Genomic DNA, 22,576 nt, shown 5'->3' with positions numbered 1-22,576 from the left:
CTCTCCTTGTGATACCCGTACACCTCTCCTTGTGATACCCGTACACCTCTCCTTGTGACATTCGTACACCTCTCCTTGTGATACCCGTACACCTCTCCTTGTGATACCCGTACACCACTCCTTGTGATACCCGTACACCTCTCCTTGTGATACCCGTATACCTCTCCTTGTGATACCCGTACACCTCTCCTTGTGATACCCGTACACCTCTCCTTGTGACAGTCGTACACCTCTCCTTGTGATACCCGTACACCTCTCCTTGTGACAGTCGTACACCTCTCCTTGTGATACCCGTACACCCCTCCTTGTGATACCCGTACACCACTCCTTGTGATACCCGTACACCTCTCCTTGTGACAGTCGTACACCTCTCCTTGTGATACCCGTACACCTCTCCTTGTGATACCCGTACACCACTCCTTGTGATACCCGTACACCTCTCCTTGTGACAGTCGTACACCTCTCCTTGTGATACCCGTACACCTCTCCTTGTGACAGTCGTACACCTCTCCTTGTGATACCCGTACACCTCTCCTTGTGATACCCGTACACCTCTCCTTGTGATACCCGTACACCTCTCCTTGTGATACCCGTACACCACTCCTTGTGATACCCGTACACCACTCCTTGTGATACCCGTACACCTCTCCTTGTGATACCCGTACACCACTCCTTGTGATACCCGTACACCTCTCCTTGTGATACCCGTACACCTCTCCTTGTGATACCCGTACACCTCTCCTTGTGATACCCGTACACCTCTCCTTGTGATACCCGTACACCACTCCTTGAGACAGTCGTACACCTCTCCTTGTGACAGTCGTACACCTCTCCTTGTGACAGTCGTACACCTCTCCTTGTGATACCCGTACACCTCTCCTTGTGATACCCGTACACCATTCCTTGTGATACCCGTACACCTCTCCTTGTGATACCCGTACACCACTCCTTGTGATACCCGTACACCTCTCCTTGTGACAGTCGTACACCTCTCCTTGTGATACCCGTACACCTCTCCTTGTGATACCCGTACACCTCTCCTTGTGATACCCGTACACCTCTCCTTGTGACAGTCGTACACCTCTCCTTGTGATACCCGTACACCTCTCCTTGTGACAGTCGTACACCTCTCCTTGTGATACCCGTACACCCCTCCTTGTGATACCCGTACACCACTCCTTGTGATACCCGTACACCACTCCTTATGATACCCGTACACCACTCCTTGTGATACCCGTACACCTCTCCTTGTGATAACCGTACACCACTCCTTGTGACAGTCGTACACCTCTCCTTGTGATACCCGTACACCTCTCCTTGTGATACCCGTACACCTCTCCTTGTGATACCCGTACACCTCTCCTTGTGACAGTCGTACACCATTCCTTGTGATACCCGTACACCACTCCTTGTGATACCCGTACACCTCTCCTTGTGACAGTCGTACACCTCTCCTTGTGACAGTCGTACACCACTCCTTGTGATACCCGTACACCTCTCCTTGTGATACCCGTACACCTCTCCTTGTGATACCCGTACACCTCTCCTTGTGATACCCGTACACCATTCCTTGTGATACCCGTACACCTCTCCTTGTGATACCCGTACACCTCTCCTTGTGATACCCGTACACCTCTCCGTGTGATACCCGTACACCACTCCTTGTGATCCCGTACACCACTCCTTGTGATACCCGTACACCTCTCCTTGTGATACCCGTACACCTCTCCTTGTGATACCCGTACACCTCTCCTTGTGATACCCGTACACCATTCCTTGTGACAGTCGTACACCTCTCCTTGTGATACCCGTACACCATTCCTTGTGATACCCGTACACCACTCCTTGTGATACCCGTACACCACTCCTTGTGATACCCGTACACCTCTCCTTGTGATACCCGTACACCTCTCCTTGTGATACCCGTACACCTCTCCTTGTGATACCCGTACACCATTCCTTGTGATACCCGTACACCTCTCCTTGTGATACCCGTACACCACTCCTTGTGACAGTCGTACACCTCTCCTTGTGATACCCGTACACCTCTCCTTGTGATACCCGTACACCTCTCCTTGTGATACCCGTACACCTCTCCTTGTGATACCCGTACACCACTCCTTGTGATACCCGTACACCTCTCCTTGTGATACCCGTACACCTCTCCTTGTGATACCCGTACACCTCTCCTTGTGACAGTCGTACACCTCTCCTTGTGATACCCGTACACCTCTCCTTGTGATACCCGTACACCTCTCCTTGTGATACCCGTACACCTCTCCTTGTGATACCCGTACACCTCTCCTTGTGATACCCGTACACCTCTCCTTGTGATACCCGTACACCTCTCCTTGTGATACCCGTACACCTCTCCTTGTGATACCCGTACACCTCTCCTTGTGATACCCGTACACCTCTCCTTGTGATACCCGTACACCTCTCCTTGTGATACCCGTACACCACTCCTTGTGATACCCGTACACCTCTCCTTGTGATACCCGTACACCTCTCCTTGTGACAGTCGTACACCTCTCCTTGTGATACCCGTACACCACTCCTTGTGACAGTCGTACACCTCTCCTTGTGACAGTCGTACACCTCTCCTTGTGATACCCGTACACCTCTCCTTGTGATACCCGTACACCACTCCTTGTGATACCCGTACACCACTCCTTGTGATACCCGTACACCTCTCCTTGTGATACCCGTACACCTCTCCTTGTGATACCCGTACACCATTCCTTGTGACAGTTGTACACCTCTCCTTGTGATACCCGTACACCTCTCCTTGTGATACCCGTACACCATTCCTTGTGATACCCGTACACCTCTCCTTGTGATACCCGTACACCACTCCTTGTGACAGTCGTACACCTCTCCTTGTGACAGTCGTACACCTCCCCTTGTGATACCCGTACACCACTCCTTGTGACAGTCGTACACCTCTCCTTGTGACAGTCGTACACCTCTCCTTGTGATACCCGTACACCTCTCCTTGTGATACCCGTACACCACTCCTTGTGATACCCGTACACCACTCTTTGTGATACCCGTACACCTCTCCTTGTGATACCCGTACACCTCTCCTTGTGATACCCGTACACCATTCCTTGTGACAGTCGTACACCTCTCCTTGTGACAGTCGTACACCTCTCCTTGTGATACCCGTACACCTCTCCTTGTGATACCCGTACACCTCTCCTTGTGATACCCGTACACCATTCCTTGTGACAGTCGTACACCTCTCCTTGTGACAGTCGTACACCTCTCCTTGTGATACCCGTACACCTCTCCTTGTGATACCCGTACACCACTCCTTGTGATACCCGTACACCTCTCCTTGTGATACCCGTACACCTCTCCTTGTGATACCCGTACACCATTCCTTGTGACAGTCGTACACCTCTCCTTGTGACAGTCGTACACCTCTCCTTGTGATACCCGTACACCTCTCCTTGTGATACCCGTACACCTCTCCTTGTGATACCCGTACACCATTCCTTGTGACAGTTGTACACCTCTCCTTGTTCATCGGTGGGGGAGGGCGTGACTGTTTGTGGAAGGGGGAGCAATCAAGCGGGGCTGCTTTGTCCTGGATGGTGTCGAGCTTTTCGAGGGTTGTTGGGAGCCGCACTCATCCAGGCAAGTGGAGAGTATTCCCTCACACTCCTGACTTGTGCCTTGTAGATGGTGGACAGGCTTTGGGGGGGGGGGGGGGGGGGGGGTCAGGAGGCGAGTTACGCTCCGCAGGATTCCCAGCCTCTGACCTGCCCTGGTAGCCACAGTATTAATGTGGCTGGGTCCAGTTCAGTTTCTGATCAATGGTAACCCCAGGGTGTTGATTGTGGGGGATTCAGCGATGGTAATGCCATCGAATGTCATGGGGCGATGGTTAGATTCTCTCTTGTAGGAGATGGTCATTGCCGGGCACTTGTGTGGTGTGAATGTAACTTGCCACTTGTCAGCCCCGAGCCTGGATATTGTCCAGGTCTTGCTGCATTTGGACAGGGACTATTTCTACAAGACCTCCTGACAAAGCTGCTGAAAACGGTGCTTTAACTGGAAGCTGATTTGAGCAATAAATAGGGGTACTGTCCTGCTTTAGGGTCTCCTGAATATTCAACATCGAGAGGAGACGCGTGGGCCATACTGAACGGTTTGTCCACATCTTTGACCACAACAGTTTCGATTTTAAGAACGGCTCCTGTGATGTGTTTGCAAAGCTCCCTGTGGACCACAATCCCGAGATTGGAGCCTTTTGGAGCCGATTCAAACCCGACCTCCTGAAGCTCGAGACTGTGTTGGGATTGCACCCAATTACCTGGGTAATGATCTGCCAATTATCGTTCTCTTAACAAGTTCCAAAAAGCATTATTTCGCCACTTATTCAAGAAGATTAATCGGGCCCCCCCCCCAAGGAGCCAATGGGTTTGAGAAACAGGAGGAGGATGCGCGGCTGTATAAATCCCGAGCTGGTCAGCGCACCTCCAGCAAGTCGGGAACGGGCGAGGAGGGCAGTAGAATGCTTCTTGTCGCTTTTGCTGCAGTTTTTGCTTTTGTTGGTGAGCGATATTCCGAAACTTACTGAATAACAATGGAACTTGGGAAAGCGCCTCAGAGGCAATGTTGGAACGTTGTGGCCACGGATGGTGGTTTGCAGGAGAGGCGTTCTAGGTTTCTACCAACACTGAAGCCAAACGGTCAGGGGATTTGTCGTATTCCGAAGCAGAGGGAAATCCTCCTTTCGTTCGTATTGAAGGGGATTCCTCTCTGGTTCGACCACACCTGGAATATTGTGTCCAGTCCTGGTCGCCTCATTATAGGAAGGAGGTGGATGCTTTGGAGAGGGTGCAGAGGAGATTTACCAGGATGCTGCCTGGACTGGAGGGCAGGTCTTATGAAGAAAGGTTGAGGGAGCTCGGGCTTTTCTCACTGGAGCGAAGAAGGCAGAGAGGTGACTTGATAGAGGTGTACAAGAGAGGTATGGATAGAGTGGATAGCCAGAGACTTTTCCCCAGGGCGGAAATGGCTGTCACAAGCGGACATAATTTGAAGGTGATTGGAGGAAGGTATCGGGGAGATGTCAGAGGTTCTTTACACAGAGAGTGGTGGGTGTGTGGAATGCATTGCCAGCAGAGGTGGTGGAGTCTGAGGCAATAGGGACATTTAAGCGACTCTTGGACACATGGACAGCAGTAAATTGAAGGGGTGGAGGTCAGGCTGATCTTAGATTCGGATAAATTGTTGGCCGTAGGGCCTGTACTGTGTTGCACTGTTCTAGGATCCATGTTCTCGAAGAGCGAAGAGCTGATTTGGGGGATTTTAACAAACAAAGTTGGGATTGAGGAACCTTGTGGGAGATTTTTGCCCAGGGTCAGGTTTCTGGAAAGTTGTGCTGTCTTGGCATTAACCATTTTCGGTGATATGGTTCATTAAAGTGTCTCGCACGCGATTCCCTCGCCGGTCAGCAGCCAGCTTGCGCTTCCACCTCTGGTAACAAACTCTCTGTTTCTATTTCAGACCTTGGAGCGGCTTTCGACAATGATGTTAGTAGTCAAAAGATTTTTACATTTATCTCTGCTGGTTTGAACGTTTCTGCAGTTTTTAATGTCGGTTTGTTGGTGCTCATTTGCTAATCTGTTCTCTCCAAGCCTCACTGTGAAAGGTATCCTCGCCTGTCGAGGTGTCCAAAGCCGTATCGGTTCATCTGCGGGTCGAACGGTGTCACCTACTCACACCCATGTGTGCTCTGCTTTGAAGCTATGTAAGTGTCCTCCATCGCAGACTGCAACGTCACGGTAAAGATTCACATGACGAGGGCGGCACGGTGGCGCAGTGGGTTAGCGCTGCTGCCTCACGGTGCCGAGGCCCCGGGTTCGATCCCGGCCCCGGGTCACTGTCCATGTGGAGTTTGCACATTCTCCCCGTGTTTGCGTGGGTCTCACCCCCACAACCCAAAGATGTGCGGGGGAGGTGGATTGGCCGCGCTCAATTGCCCCTTGGGAAAAATGAATTGGGTATTCTGAATTTATAAAAAAAACAGAAAGATCCACATTACGGATGAAAAGTAAATTTGTACGTCGGAATGCTGGTGCTAGAGTTGTGGAAACGCCCCCCGGTATTCATCTGATACCCCCCGCCCCGCCTGCAGTTTAGCCCCTCGGGTACCGCATGTGGGGCAGTGCCAGGGAGCAGTGCCCAGGCGTGACCCTCGCCCCAAGATATATGTCGGTGCTCAGACGATCGCCATGTTCATCATCGGGCCCCGAAAGCAAAAGGCTCCCTTCTTACCGATAGGTCCTTGGGTGAGAGACTGTGCGAATGGGCGCCACGATAGCACAGTGGTTAGCACTGTGGTTTCACAGCTCCAGGGTCCCGGGTTCGATTCCCAGCTCGGGTCACTGTCTGTGCGGAGTCTGCACGTTCTCCCCCGTGTGTGCGTGGGTTTCCTCCAGGTGCTCCGGTTTCCTCCCACAGTCCAAAGACGTGCTGTTGGGTGAATTGGACATTCTGAATTCTCCCTCTGTGTACCCGAACAGGCGCCGGAATGTGGCGACTAGGGGCTTTTCACAGTAACTTCATCGCAGTGTTAATGTCAGCCTACTTGTGACACCGATAAAGACTATTATCGCTGAAATGATACCCTTCCGCCTCTTCTCCCATTCTCGCGAGATTGCGGCTGTTCGCCGATCTGTGTCCAAGGTTCTGACAGTCACCGCAGATGCGGACAAGCATTTCCCTGGTACCAGGTCTGAGGGACACAGAGTTAAGGTTTTGGGAAAGGGATGGAGGAGAGGGGAGGGGTGAGGAAGATACGCTTCAACGCAGCGAGTGATAATGACCAGGATGCCCTTTCCCTGTGGGTCGATGGGAGTTTGCGAGGATGAACTATTTCAAAGGAAATTGGATGAGTGTTTGAGTGAAATACGGCTGGAGGGATAGAGTGGGAAACTGAGTGACTCTGTCAAGTCAGGTGGTAAAACAGCAATGATATTGAATATTGATTATAATAATAATGATATGACCCCCCCCCCCCCCCTCCCCAGTTTAGTCTGTTCCACAGCAGGATGCTACATTAGTAAAGGCTCCCCTTGGTACATCCATCACCGAGTTGTCTGAGTGGCCTTATCGGGGTAGCCCTTTCTCCCGACGTTCCGATGTCACCTCCTCCGTCTTCAGTGTTGACTATTCCGCCAGCCCTGAGCTCTGGGAGCGGCTCCTGTGAATCCCTATTTCTGCCTCTGCTCCATCCACTCGCGGCCTGGCTCAGATAGTCTCAAAACAAACCTTCCCAATCCACCTAACCGCGCGTCTCTCGGGACGTGTGGGGGGAAACCGGAGCGCCCGGAGGAAACCCACGCAGACACGGGGAGAAGGTGCAGACTCCGCACAGACAGCGACCCAAGCCGGGAATCGAACCCGGGACCCTGGAGCTGTGAAGCCACAGTGCTAACCGCTGCGCTGCCCATATTCAGATTCTCAGATCGGTGTATTACTTAACACACCAGGCGAACACTGACACCAATAAACAGCTTTGTTCCCAAGAAACTGCTAATCCTCAGCACTATCTGCACTCCCCCAACCTTGGTGTCATCCGCGAACGTACTAATCAGACCAGCGACATTTTCCTCCAAATTGTTTATGTCTACTACAAACAACAGAGGTCCCAGCACCGATCCCTGTGGAACACCGCTAGTCACAAGCTTCCATTCAGAAAAACACCCGTCTACTGCTACCCTTGGCCTTCTGTGACCGAGCCAGTTCTGTCTCCATCTTGCCACCTCACCCCTGATCCCGTGTGACTTCACCTTTTGTACCAGTCTGCCATGAGGGACCTTGTCAAAGGCGTTACTGAAGTCCATATAGACAACATCCACTGCCCTACCTGCATCAATCATCTTTGTCACCTCCTCAAAGTTAGTGAGGCACGACCTCCCCTTCACAAAACCAGGCTGTCTATCGCGAATGAGTCCATTTGTTTCCAAATGGATATAAATCTTTAATCTCCATTGTCACAAGTACGCTGACATTAACGCTGCGATGAAGTTCCTGTGAAAAGCCCCTAGTCGCCACACTCCGGTGCCTGTTCGGGTCACAGAGGGAGAATTCAGAATGTCCAATTCACCCAACAGCACGTCTTTCGGGACTTGTGGGAGGAAACCGGAGCACCCGGAGGAAACCCACGCAGACACGGGGAGAACGTGCAGACTCCGCACAGACAGTGACCCAGCGGGGAATCGAGCCCGGGACCCTGGCACTGTGAAGCAACAGTGCTAACCATTGTGGTACTGTGCTGCCCCTGTCCATGAGAATTCTCTCCAATAGTCTACCTACTATCCACGTGAGGCTCACCGGCCTATAGTTTCCAGGATTATCACTGCTACCTTTCTTAAGCAGCGGTACCACATTAGCTATTCTCCAGTCCTCTGGGCTCTCGCCTGTAGCCAATGAGGATACAAAGATGTCAGTCAAGGCCCCAGCAATTTCCTCCCTTGCTCCCCTCAGTATTCTGGGGTAAATCCCATCCGGCCCAGGAGACTTATCCGCCTTAATTTCTTTTAAAACAACCAACACCTTTTCGATGTTAACAGTCACCCTGCTGAATGGCCGATTTGACCCTAGCCCCCCACCTTCCACGGTGCTGCTTGTCTTAGTTCAAACAAAAGGACTCATGTTTTTCATTTTCTTTCAGATTAAGAGGTGTGGATATCAAAATGCAATATCCAGGAAAATGCAAAAAACGCAAAAAGGGACAGAGGGAGCAGTGACTGAAAGTTGTTGAAATGCTTTGTAATCATCTCGCTAATAAAATAACTAAAATACGAATAATCCAGTGTGACAATGCTTCACAAGCCAGGGGTGGGAAACGGGGGCCAAGGGAACTCAGCACAATAATTACCCGACTGTCGACATTCCTGGTGTGAAAATCCACCATTCGGAACGCCGCGCTCCGCCTTTTAGAGGCCGTGAGGGATAGAAGTGAATGGCGCAAGTGTGGTGGTATGTATTAGGGGTCATGTGGGACTGTGAAGCCGTGATGCTATTGGCTGACAGATCCCGGGTCCTGGTTGGCTGCCGACTCCTGGCTCCGCCCTGAAGGCGGAGTACAAGAACCCGAGCTTCTCCCCGCCGCTTCATTCTGTTGCTGAGCTGCTGGGGACAAGTCTCGCTTAACAAAGCCTGGATCGAATTCATCACTACTCGCCTCTCTCGTAAGTCATTGTGCGCTACAATTTATTAAGCGAGCTTAAAGGACTATGGAGCTCCGGATCGCCCCGGAATGCCTGCGGATCAGCCCCCACGCAGCGAACTCGGCAGCAGTATTCAAACACTGGCAAGCTTGCTTTGAAGGCTACCTCCGAACGGCCCCCGGCCGGATCACAGAAGACCAGAAAATGCAGGTCCTGCATTCGAGGGTAAGCCCGGAAATTTACCCTCTCATAGAAGACGCAGAGGATTTCCCGACGGCGCTCGCATTGCTGAAGGGCATCTACGTTCGGCCCGTGAACCAGGTCTACGCACGCCACCAACTCGCAACGAGACGGCAAAGTCCCGGAGAATCGCTAGAAGAATTCTACGCCGCGCTGCTAATTTTGGGACGGGGCTGCAGCTGCCCGCCGGTGAATGCGATGGAACACACGGACCTGCTAATTCGCGATGCGTTTGTGGCAGGTATGAACTCTCCCCAAATCCGCCAAAGACTTTTAGAAAGAGAGTCGCTAGGACTCTCAGAGGCACGGGCCCTTGCAGCTTCCCTAGATGTGGCCGCGCGAAACGCCCGCGCCTACGGCCCCGACCGCGCGGCAGCCCCTTGGACTCCGTGGACCCCCGTCGCGACAAACTCCCCCCCCCTCGCAAGCTTGCGCGGTTAAAGCGCCAGACCATCCCGGGGGGGCCCGCTGCTATTTCTGCGGACAAGCGAAACACCCCCGGCAGCGCTGCCCGGCCCGCGCAGCTATTTGTAAAAGCTGCGGCAAGAAGGGCCATTACGCGGCAGTGTGCCGGTCCCGGGGGGGTCGCCGCAATCCCCGGAGAAGAACGAGCCCAGCACATCCCAAACGCTCCCCAACTCCCCCCAGCGCCCCATGTGCGACCCGCGGGTGCCGCCATCTTGGGTCCCGGGCACCACGAGGGGAGGACGGGCGCCGCCATCTTGTGACCCCCCAGCCACGTGCGATTCATGGGGGCGGCCATTTTGTCCACCCCCGACCACGTGCGATTCATGGACACCGCCATCTTGGTTGACAACAAAGGACCCCAGCACGACGGCTCCACGGGGTCCGAAGAAAACGCCGTGACACTACTACCACGATTGGCTTCGGTGACTCTGGATCAATCGCGGCCCCGGACGCTCCAAACGACGACAACAACGGTGCTGGTCAACGGATACGAGACGCCATGCCTGATCGACTCCGGGAGCACGGAATGTTTTATTCACCCAGACACGGTAAGACGCTATTTTCTGTCCATCCATCCAAGCACGCAAAAGATTTCCCGAGCTGCAGGATCCCACTCCGTAGAGATCAAAGGGTTCTGCATCGCGAACCTAACGGTGCAAGGGAGGGAGTTTAAGAACTACAGGCTCTACGTCCTTCCCCAACTCTGCGCGCCCACATTACTGGGATTAGATTTCCAGTGTAACCTGCAGAGCCTAACATTCCAATTCGGCGGCCCAATACCCCCACTCACTATCTGCGGCCTCGCAACTCTCAAGGTTGAACCGCCGTCCTTGTTTGCGAACCTTACCCCGGATTGCAAACCCGTCGCCACTAGGAGCAGACGGTACAGCGCCCAGGACCGGATATTTATTCGGTCTGAAGTCCAGCGGTTGCTGAAGGAAGGCATAATCCAGGCCAGCAATAGTCCCTGGAGAGCCCAGGTGGTAGTCGTGAAGACCGGGGAGAAGCAGAGGATGGTCGTAGACTATAGTCAGACCATCAACAGGGACACGCAGCTAGATGCGTACCCTCTCCCCCGCATATCCGACATGGTCAATCGGATTGCCCAGTATAAAGTCTTCTCCACCGTGGACCTCAAGTCCGCCTACCACCAGCTCCCCATCCGCCCAAGTGACCGCAAGTACACAGCCTTCGAGGCATACGGGCGTCTATACCACTCCCTAAGGGTCCCATTTGGCGTCACAAACGGGGTCTCGGTCTTCCAACGGGAGATGGACCGAATGGTTGACCAGCACGGGTTGCAGGCCACGTTCCCGTACCTCGACAACGTAACCATCTGCGGCCACGATCAGCAGGACCACGACGCCAACCTCCAAAAATTCCTCCAGACCGCCAAAGCCTTGAACCTCACGTACAACGAGGACAAGTGCGTTTTTAGCACCGATCGGCTAGCCATTCTGGGCTACATAGTGCGCAATGGGATAATAGGCCCCGACCCCGAACGCATGCGCCCCCTTATGGAATTTCCCCTCCCCCACTGCTCCAAAGCCCTGAAACGCTGCCTGGGGTTCTTTTCATATTACGCCCAGTGGGTCCCCCAGTACGCAGACAAGGCCCGCCCGCTAATATAGTCCACGATCTTCCCTCTGTCGATAGAGGCCCGCCAGGCCTTCAGCCGCTTCAAAGCGGATATCGCAAAGGCCACGATGCGCGCCATCGACGAGTCCCTCCCCTTCCAGGTCGAGAGCGACGCCTCTGACGTAGCTCTAGCGGCTACCCTTAACCAAGCGGGCAGACCCGTGGCCTTTTTCTCCCGGACCCTCCACGCCTCAGAAATCCGCCACTCCTCAGTGGAAAAGGAAGCCCAAGCCATAGTGGAAGCTGTGCGACATTGGAGGCATTACCTGGCCGGCAGGAGATTCACTCTCCTCACGGACCAACAGTCGGTAGCTTTCATGTTCGATAGTGCACAGCGGGGCAAAATTAAAAATGACAGGATCTTAAGGTGGAGGATCGAGCTCTCCACCTATAACTATGAGATCTTGTACCGTCCCGGAAAGCTGAACGAGCCGTCCGATGCCCTATCCCGCGGCACATGTACCAACGCACAAATAGACCGCCTCCAAGCCCTCCACGAGGACCTCTGTCAACCGGGGGTCACTCGGTTCTACCATTTTATAAAGTCCCGCAACCTCCCCTACTCTGTGGAGGAGGTCCGTACAGTCACCAGGAACTGCCACATCTGCGCAGAGTGCAAACCGCACTTTTTCAGGCCGGATAGAGCGCACCTGATCAAGGCTTCCCGTCCCTTTGAACGCCTCAGTCTGGATTTCAAAGGGCCCCTCCCCTCCACCGACCGCAACATATACTTCCTGAACATGGTGGACGAGTACTCCCGTTTCCCCTTCGCCATCCCCTGCCCCGACATGACCGCGGCCACAGTCATTAAAGCCGTTGGCACCATATTCACACTGTTCGGTTGCCCCGCATACGTCCACAGCGACAGGGGGTCCTCCTTCATGAGTGACGAGCTGCGCCAGTTCCTGCTCAGCAAGGGTATAGCCTCGAGCAGGACGACCAGCTACAACCCCCGGGGCAACGGGCAAGTAGAGAGTGAGAATGGCACGGTCTGGAAGACCGTCCTACTGGCCCTACGGTCCAGGGGTCTCCCAGTTTCCCGGTGGCAGGAGGTCCTCCCGGACGCTCTCCACTCCATCCGGTCGCTACTGTGTACCACCACTAACCAAACGCCTCATGAGCACCTCCTTGTCTTCCCCAGGAAGTCCTCCTCTGGAACGTCGCTGCCGACCTGGCTGGCGGCCCCAGGACCCATCTTGCTCCGGAAACATGTGCGGGCGCACAAGTCGGTCCCGTTGGTCGAGAGGGTTGGCCTCCTCCACGCGAACCCGCAGTACGCTTACGTGGCGTACCCCGACGGCCGACAGGACACGGTGTCCCTGCGGGACCTGGCGCCCGCCGGCAACACACACCCCCGACACCGATCATCCCCTCCCTGCCACCGGCGCACCCCGCGACCGCCCCCTTCCCGGGAGGATCGGTCCTCCTCCCGTGCCCGCCCAGGAGTAAAACAGGAACAAACACCGAAACGCTCCCGGAGACGACAACGCCTGAACAAGCACCTGCACCACCACCGGGGCTGAGGCGATCGACGAGGAAGACCAGACTGCCCGCTCGACTCGTGGCATCCGCGTGACACCAAGAATGTTGTTGTATTGTAACAAAAAAAAAAAAAAAAAAACATTTTCTTGCTAATATTGTAAATAGTTTTCACAAACTTGTACACAGCCCAGTGTAGGGCTAAAACTGTAGTAACATGTCCGAAATTTTCCTTCCAAGGCCAGCCTTGTAAACCCCTACCACCATGCGAACCACCACCCCGCCGGGTTCCTTTTTAACAAGGGGTGAATGTGGTGGTATGTATTAGGGGTCATGTGGGACTGTGAAGCCGTGATGCTATTGGCTGACAGATCCCGGGTCCTGGTTGGCTGCTGACCCCTGGCTCCGCCCTGAAGGCGGAGTATAAGAACCCGAGCTTCTCCCCGCTGCTTCATTCTGTTGCTGAACTGCTGGGGACAAGTCTCGCTTAATAAAGCCTGGATCGACTTCATCACTTCTCGTCTCTCTCGTAAGTCATTGTGCGCTGCAGGAAGGTGCGCCAGGAGCTGAATTGCCTTCTCCCTCTCCCAGTTCTTATATAGACCGCACGGGCGAGAGAGAGGGAGGGAGTGCTGCTGTGAATGAGTAAGCTGATCCACTCACGACGGGCCCCACTTGGCTGACTGAGACTGTCCCCGGGGTGAGTTGGCACGTTGCTGCAGGGACTCAGTCCCCAGCCGCGGTATTCGCTGGCAGCGAGATTCTGTCGTCCCTTCGCTCGTCAATGCGGTTTCCCGCTGAAGCCACTCCCCGCGGCCGGTGAAACCTGCGAATCCCGGTGATCGGAGAAATATGGCTCCAGCTTCCCTGTGAGGCCAAAAGCTGCAGCAAGAATGGAGAGTAGTCCATGCTCAGCCACGCTTCTGAGGATCAGATCGAGGACAAAATGCCCCAGGTACGTGACCAATGCAACCAGATAAAAACAGGGCGGCATCTTTCGCCAGCAAGGCAGAGAGAAAACGCTAATCCCCAGGAGACAGCTCGCCCACAACTCAATCCTCCACAGTGTCCGATTTCCAAAACCTTCCAGTGAAAACCAGCTTGGCTGACACCCACGTACCCACCAATTCACCGCCCACAACACCAGCGATGGATCATAGAATTTACAGTGCAGAAGGAGGCCATTCGGCCCATCGATCCTGTACCAGCCCTTGGAAAGAGCACCCTACCCAAGCCCACGTCTCCACCCTATCCCCGTGACCCCATGTGGATGAAGGTAAAGCAGTGGATGTAGTGTACATGGATTTTAGTAAGGCATTTGATAAAGTTCCCCATGGTAGGCTTCTGCACAAAGTAAGGAGGCATGGGATAGTGGGAAATTTGGCCAGTTGGATAACGAACTGGCTAACCGATAGAAGTCAGAGAGTGGTGGTGGATGGCAAATATTCAGCCTGGATCCGAGTTACCAGTGGCGTACCGCAGGGATCAGTTCTGGGTCCTCTGCTGTTTGTGATTTTCATTAATGACTTGGATGAGGGAGTTGAAGGGTGGGTCAGTAAATTTGCAGACGATACGAAGATTGGTGGAGTTGTGGATAGTAAGGAGGGCTGTTGTCGGCTGCAAAGAGACATAGATAGGTTGCAGAGCTGGGCTGAGAAGTGGCAGATGGAGTTTAACCCTGAAAAGTGTGAGGTTATCCATTTTGGAAGGACAAATATGAATGCGGAATATAGGGTTAACGGTAGAGTTCTTGGCAATGTGGAGGAGCAGAGAGATCTTGGGGTCTATGTTCATACATCTTTGAAAGTTGCCACTCAAGTGGATAGAGCTGTGAAGAAGGCCTATGGTGTGCTCGCGTTCATTAACAGAGGGATTGAATTTAAGAGCCGTGAGGTGATGATGCAGCTGTACAAAACTTTGGTAAGGCCACATTTGGAGTACTGTGTACAGTTCTGGTCGCCTCATTTTAGGAAGGATGTGGAAGCTCTGGAAAAGGTGCAAAGAAGATTTACCAGGATGTTGCCTGGAATGGAGAGTAGGTCTTACGAGGAAAGGTTGAGGGTGCTAGGCCTTTTCTCATTCGAGCGGAGAAGGATGAGGGGCGACTTGATAGAGGTTTATAAGATGATCAGGGGAATAGATAGAGTAGACAGTCAGAGACTTTTTCCCCGGGTGGAACACACCATTACAAGGGGACATAAATTTAAGGTGAAAGGTGGAAGATATAGGAGGGATATCAGAGGTAGGTTCTTTACCCAGAGAGTAGTGGGGGCATGGAATGCACTGCCTGTGGAAGTAGTTGAGTCGGAAACATTAGGGACCTTCAAGCAGCTGTTGGATAGGTACATGGATGACGGTAAAATGATATAGTGTAGATTTATTTGTTCTTAAGGGCAGCACGGTAGCCTTGTGGATAGCACAATTGCTTCACAGCTCCATGGTCCCAGGTTCGATTCTGGCTTGGGTCATTGTCTGTGCGGAGTCTGCACGTCCTCCCCGTGTCTGCGTGGGTTTCCTCCGGGTGCTCCGGTTTCCTCCCACAGTCCAAAGATGTGCGGGTTAGGTGAATTGGCCAATGATAAATTGCCCTTAATGTCCAAATTGCCCTTGGTGTTGGGTGGAGGTGTTGAGTTTGGGTAGGGTGCTCTTTCCAAGAGCCGGTGCAGACTCAAAGGGCCGAATGGCCTCCTTCTGCACTGTAAATTCAATGATAATCTATGATTAATCTAGGACAAAGGTTCGGCACAACATCGTGGGCCGAAGGGCCTGTTCTGTGCTGTATTTTTTATGTAACTCTATGACCCAGTAACCCCACCTAACCTTTTGGACACCAAGGGGCAATTTATCATGGCCAATCCACCTAACAGCACGTCTTTGGACTGTGGGAGGAAACCGGAGCACCCGGAGGAAACCCACGCGGACACGGGGAGGACGTGCAGACTCCGCACAGACAGTGACCCAAGCCGGGAATCGAACCTGGGACCCTGGAGCTGTGAAGCAACTGTGCTAACCACTGTGCTACCGTGCTGCCATGACCTCCACCTGGAATGATGAACAAGGACACCAATACATTGCGGTGGCTACAGCTGTCTGCATATCGACGTCAGGAAGCGTAGTGGCGAACATGCCCCTGTCTACATCAATGGGAATGAAGTAGAAAGGGTCGAGAGCTTCACGTTTTTAGGTGTACAGATCACCAGCAGCCTGTCCTGGTGCCCCCTATGCCGACACTATAGTTAAGAAAGCCCACCAACAACTCTACTTTCTCAGAAGACGAAGGAAATTTGGCTACGACCCTCACCGACCTTTACAGATGCACCATAGACAGCATTCTTTCTGGTTGTATCACAGCTGGGTATGGAGCCTACTCTGCCCAAGACCGCAGGAAACTACAAAAGGTCGTGAATGTAGCCCAGTCCATCCCGCAAACCAGCCTCCCGTCCATCGACTGTCTACAATTCCCGCTGCCTCGGAATGGCAGGCAGCATAATTAAGGACCCCACCCACCCCGGACATTCTCTCTTCCACCTTCTGCCGTCAGGAAAAAGATACCAAAGCTTGAGGTCACGTACCAACCGACTCAAGAACAGCTTCTTCCCCACCGCCATCAGACTTTTGAATGGACCCACCTCGTATTAAGTTGATCTTTTCTCTACACCCTAGCTATGACTGTAATTATATTCTGCAGTCTCTCCTTCCTTCCCTATGTACGGCATTGTTTGTAGAGCATGCAAGAAACAATACTCTTCACTGTATACTCATACACGCGACAATAATAAATCAAATCCGTAAACTCCCACATTCAGAAACTCACCTCTGCTGCCATGTTTCCAGTTCCACTGTTACATTCCAATGAAAACCCCTTCTTATCTCAGTTGGATGTTGTAATATTTAATGCCTCATCACGGACATCGGACCGGTCTGTCAGCGGATAGGATAACCCTCTGTAAGAGCCCCCGACCCAGGCTCTCTCCCCTACCCAACCCCATAACTCCACCTAACCATTGGACACGAAGGGCAATTGATCGCGGCCAATCCACCTAACCTGCACATCTTTGGACTGTGGGAGGAAACCGGAGCACCCGGAGGAAACCCACGCACACACGGGGAGGACGTGCAGACTCCGCACAGACAGTGACCCAAGCGGGGAATCGAACCTGGGACCCTGGAGCTGTGAGACAGCAGTGTTAACCCGGGTCCCTGGCTCTGTGAGACAGCAGTGTTAACCCGGGTCCCTGGCACTGTGAGACAGCAGTGTTAACCCGGGTCCCTGGCACTGTGAGACAGCAGTGTTAACCCGGGTTCCTGACACTGTGAGACAGCAGTGTTAACCCGGGTCCCTGGCTCTGTGAGACAGCAGTGTTAACCCAGGTCCCTGGCGCTGTGAGACAGCAGTGTTAACCCGGGTCCCTGGCTCTGTGAGACAGCAGTGTTAACCCAGGTCCCTGGCACTGTGAGACAGCAGTGTTAACCCGGGTCCCTGGCTCTGTGAGACAGCAGTGTTAACCCAGGTCCCTGGCACTGTGAGACAGCAGTGTTAACCCGGGTCTCTGATGTCATGATATTCAAAGATACATCATAACACATACATAATGATAGACAGACCAACAGACCAATTAGCACACATAACACGACAGCCAATCACAGACAAGAGCAGACACAGTATAAAACAAGAAACACAACACCTCCTGGCCAGTCCATCTGGAGACAGCACAGAGCCAGGACGTCATTAACAAGACACTCATACAGTCACCACGTGCTGAGTACCAAGTCAGATGTGTAAATAGTTAGTTGGAATAAAACTGCGTTGTACCAATCGCAACCGTGTTGGTTCGTCTGTACCTCAGAGCACCCAACACCACATGGTACCAGTGAGTGAATCGATACCTACCAGCAAATCTGCCATCCTGAGCCATGGACACCGCAACAAACCGCAGCCGTTGCAAGTCGCTGGGAACCTGGGCACAAATTGGAAGCTCTTCAAGCAGCGATTCGAACTGTTCATGCGAGCCAACGAAAAACAGGGCGCCTCGGACGAAACAAAGATTGCCATGCTCCTCACTACCGCAGGTCAGCACGCCATCGATGTATACAACTCCCTGGTGTTCGCGGAAGGCGAGGACAAAGCTAAGTATGACACGGTCCTCCTCAAGCTCGACCAGCACTTCAACGTTGAGGTCAACGAGAGCTTTGAGAGGTATGTCTTCCAGCAGCGCCTGCAAGGTAAGGATGAGCTCTTTCAGTCCTTCCTGACGCACCTCCGCATACTCGCGCAGTCCTGCGGTTACGGCACCATCTCAGGGTCCATGATCCGGGACCAGATCGTTTTTGGCGTTGCCTCCAGTGACCTACGCCAGCAGCTTCTAAAAATTAAAGGCCTGACCTTAGCGTCTGCAGTTGAAGCCTGTGTCCTGCATGAAAATGCGACCAGCCGCTACGCCCAATTTCAGGCGACCGAATCGGCACGGAGGGGGTCCCACGCGGTCGAATCGGCAAGCCAGGCCGCCCACGAGGCCGAACGCACCCAGGCACTCGGGTTTCTCCCGGCCCGCGGCCCGGACGAGGGCGGCCGTTTCGCGCGCTTTTTGAGGCCTCCCGCGTTTGTGCGCGCCAAAACCAACGGCAACATTGAGGGACGTGCTGCGCAGGCGCGCCCGACGCAAGACCGAACTGCGCATGCGCAGCGGCGTAACGAACGCCGTGACGTCATGACGAGCGGCAACTGTGGAGCTGCACATTTAAAAGGGCAATGTCCTGCAAAAACCCGACAATGCCTACGCTGTGGCAAGATGGGCCACTACGCTGCCTACTGTCGAGCGGCTCAACCTGTTGATCTTCCACATCGCCGACAACCTCGCAGGGACGTGCGGACCATTCAGCCTCCACATCACGACATCCAAACCGACCACACAGATGACCAAGACGCCTTCCGGGTTGCGGTCATTGATGGGAACCGGGTCAACACCATCAATCCAGCCGATGAATGGAGTGCCACCCTGACGGTCAACCGATCGCCCATCACTTTCCGCCTGGACACTGGCGCCTCCGCCAACCTCATAGCATGGTCAGCATTCTATGCCATGAAGGTCAGACCACCAATCCAGCCATCCCGGTGCAGGATGGTCGACTACAACGGGAACGTTATCCCGGCCATGGGATCCTGCCAGCTCCAGGTGACACACAAAACACACACGGCCACACTCTCGTTCGAGATAGTTGGCTCATCGAAGGACTCCCTGCTGGGCGCACCGGCATGCAAGGTTCTCCACCTCGTGCAACGAGTCCACTCTCTCTCTCCAGACGGAACGTCTGAATCCCGGATGCAGAGTTCTACGCACAGCTCCAATCGCTCCTCGCCCACAACCAGGAGGCAGTCGAGGGCATGGGAACACTGCCATACACCTACCGGATTCGCCTCAAACCGGACGCCATCCCGGTCGTTCATGCACCTCGCAGGGTTCCTGCGCCACTTAAAGACCGCCTCAAGCAGCAGCTGCAGGATCTCCAGGACCAAGGGGTCCTATCCAGGGTCACGGAGCCCACGCCGTGGGTCAGCTCCATGGTGTGTGTTAAAAAGCCCTCCGGCGAGCTCCGCATCTGTATTGACCCCAAAGACCTCAATAATAACATTATGCGGGAACATTACCCCATACCCAAACGGGAGGAGATCACCAGTGAAATGGCCCTGGCGGAGATATTCACGAAACTGGATGCTTCTAAGGGGTTTTGGCAGATCCAACTGGACCCGTCCAGCCAAAAGCTATGTACTTTCAACACCCCTTTCGGCAGATTCTGCTACAACCGGATGCCATTTGGCATCATCTCGGCATCCGAGGTCTTCCATAGGATCATGGAGCAGATGATGGATACATCGAAGGGGTGCGCGTATATGTGGACGGTGTCATCATCTGGTCCACCACACCGCAGGAGCACATACATCGTCTCCAACGCGTTTTTGCCCGCATACGGGAAAACGGCCTGCGCCTCAACCGAGCCAAGTGCTCCTTCGGCCACACCGAGTTGAAGTTCCTGGGGGACCACATCTCCCGGTCAGGGGTCTGTCCGGATGCAGACAAGGTGAGCGCCATCACAGCCATGCCGCAGCCGGCCGACAAGAAGGTTGTCCTACGCTTCCTTGGCATGGTCAACTTCCTGGGGAAGTTCATTCCCAACCTTGCCTCCCACACGACGACTCTGCGCCACCTCGTCAGGAAGTCCACGGAGTTCCAGTGGCAACACACGCACCAGCTGGAATGGGAGGAGCTCAAACGCAAACTCACTACGGCACCAGTGTTGGCGTTTTTTGACACGTCTCGTGCCACCAAAATCTCAACTGATGCCAGCCAATCCGGCATTGGAGCAGTGCTCCTGCAGCGGGATGACACGGCATCATGGGTCCCAGTGGCCTATGCCTCGCGGGCCATGACCCCCACAGAGCAGCGCTACGCGCAAATCGAAAAAGAATGCCTGGGCTTGCTAACCGGTTTAGACAAGTTCCACGATTACGTCTATCGTCTTCCACGGTTCACGGTCGAAACTGACCACTGCCCCCTGGTCAGCATCATAAACAAGGACCTGAACGAGATGACCCCTCGCCTCCAGCGCATCCTACTTAAACTCAGGAGGTACGACTTCCAACTGGTCTACACCCCAGGGAAGGACCTCATCGTGGCGGATGCCCTATCCCGAGCAGTGAGCACGCCGCCAGATGCGGGGGGGTTCGTATGTCAGGTCGAGGCACAGGTGGCTTTGACAGCGGCAAATCTGCCGGCTGACGACTCCAGTCTGGCCCGTATCCGCCGGGAGACTGCGGCCGACCCCCTTCTACAGCGTGTGATGCGCCACATGACGGGAGGATGGCTCAAAGGGCAGTGCCCGCAGTTCTACAATGTCCGAGACGACCTGGCCGTCATTGATGGTGTCCTTCTGAAGCTGGACCGGATTGTGATTCCGCACAGTATGCGCCAGCTGGTTCTCGACCAACTACACGAAGGCCACTTGGGGGTCGAGAAGTGCAGACGGAGGGCCCGAGGGGCGGTATACTGGCCGGGCATCAGTGACGATATTGCCAACATGGTGCTCAACTGTCCCACCTGCCAAAGGTTTCAGCCGGCGCAGCCTCCTGAGACGCTTCTGCCCCATGAGCTGGTGACGTCCCCCTGGGCGAAGGTGGGTGTGGACCTATTTCACGCGCTCGGCATGGACTACGTCATCATATTTGACTACTTCTCAAACTACCCAGAGGTCATACGCCTGCACGATCTGACGTCGTCCGCTGTCATCAGGGCCTGCAAAGACACCTTTGCTCGCCACGGCATTCCGATGACTGTCATGTCGGACAATGGGCCCTGTTTCGCCAGCCATGAATGGTCGTCCTTTGCTGCTTCGTGTGGCTTCACACACGTGACGTCCAGCCCTCTGCATCCCCAGTCCAATGGAAAGGCGGAGAAGGGCGTTCACATTGCCAAGCGGCTCCTCTGCAAGGCTGCTGCTGCCGGATCGGACTTTCACCTCGCCCTGCTGGCCTATCGCTCGGCCCCGCTAGCCACGGGTCTCTCGCCAGTACAGCTGCTGATGGGTCGCACCCTCAGAACCACTGTGCCTTCCATCCTGGCACCAACAATAGACCATGCTCCGGTACTGCATAGGATGCAACTGCAGCGCGGTCGCCAGAAGAGATCGTACGACATACGGGCAACTGATCTTCCCTCCCTGGCCCCTGGAGACAACGTCCACATTCACCTACCCGATGGTGGCTGGTCAGCACCTGCCGAAGTTCTCCGACGCGTGTCTCCCCGCTCGTTCCTGGTACGCATGCCGGATGGATCCGTGCGTAGCCGCAATCGGCGAGCCCTTCGCCTACTTCCACGCTCGCAACGGGACCTTACAGAGACGCCGTGTCCTCCACTGGTTCCTGATAGCGACTTCGTGGAGCTGCCACAGACCATGCCCCTTATGTCGCCGCCCGTGGCCAGGCCGCACCTCAGCCGGTGGTTCTCGACCCACCCTTGAGGCGGTCAACCCGAATTCGTCGCCCACCTACTAGACTGGGCTTATGAGACTGTTCACACGTCAAACTTTAGCAACTCCTGTATTGTAACATGTCACTGTTTTATTGTTCCAGGCCTCGTTTGATCGTTCCAAATTTCAACGTTGTTCTTCTTTTGTTATGGTACAACCTCGTCAGCATGTCACACCTGACATCGCCCCTTGTATATAGTTACGCCACACGTACATGCTGTAAATATCACGCACACGCACCTTTAGCTGCACTCAGGACACATTTATATTTATAACCACGTAGGCACATAATCTTGTAAAAAGGGGAGGATGTCATGATATTCAAACATACATCACAACACACACATCATGATAGACAGACCAACAGACCAATTAGCACACATAACACGACAGCCAATCACAGACAAGAGCAGACACAGTATAAGACAAGAAACACAACACCTCCTGGGCAGCCCATCTGGAGACAGCACAGGGCCAGGACCTCATTAGCAAGACACTCACAGAGTCACCACGTGCTGAGTACCAAGTCAGATTTGTAA

The 22,576-nt window shown here is 54.0% G+C and overlaps 2 protein-coding genes across 4 annotated transcripts in view; both read left to right on the top strand.

Annotated features, from left to right (window-relative positions):
• LOC140399830 (trypsin inhibitor ClTI-1-like) overlaps positions 1 to 8,829 on the top strand; it is a 30,509-nt gene extending 21,680 nt beyond the window's left edge. For 2 of the 3 annotated variants that reach the window (XR_011937897.1, XR_011937898.1), the window contains exons 2-4: positions 5,521 to 5,546; positions 5,652 to 5,764; positions 8,693 to 8,829. Coding sequence is in view for 1 of the 3 variants with exons in the window: in XM_072489283.1 (XP_072345384.1) it covers positions 4,523 to 4,562; positions 5,521 to 5,546; positions 5,652 to 5,764; positions 8,693 to 8,768 (255 nt within the window). In the remaining 2 variants the exon portion in view is untranslated. Of the gene's footprint in view, positions 1 to 4,487; positions 4,563 to 5,520; positions 5,547 to 5,651; positions 5,765 to 8,692 lie in introns of those variants that run through there. The other variant, XM_072489283.1, reaches the window with a different exon arrangement.
• Positions 1 to 22,576, top strand: part of LOC140400183 (REST corepressor 2-like) — a 1,146,610-nt gene that overhangs the window by 1,046,304 nt on the left and 77,730 nt on the right. The window lies entirely within an intron of this gene.

The sequence above is a fragment of the Scyliorhinus torazame genome, chromosome 24 (genome assembly GCF_047496885.1).
Source record: "Scyliorhinus torazame isolate Kashiwa2021f chromosome 24, sScyTor2.1, whole genome shotgun sequence".
NCBI lineage: Eukaryota > Metazoa > Chordata > Chondrichthyes > Carcharhiniformes > Scyliorhinidae > Scyliorhinus > Scyliorhinus torazame.
The sequence above is the reverse complement of the archived record's forward strand: the minus strand, read 5'-3'. Positions and strand labels throughout refer to the sequence as shown.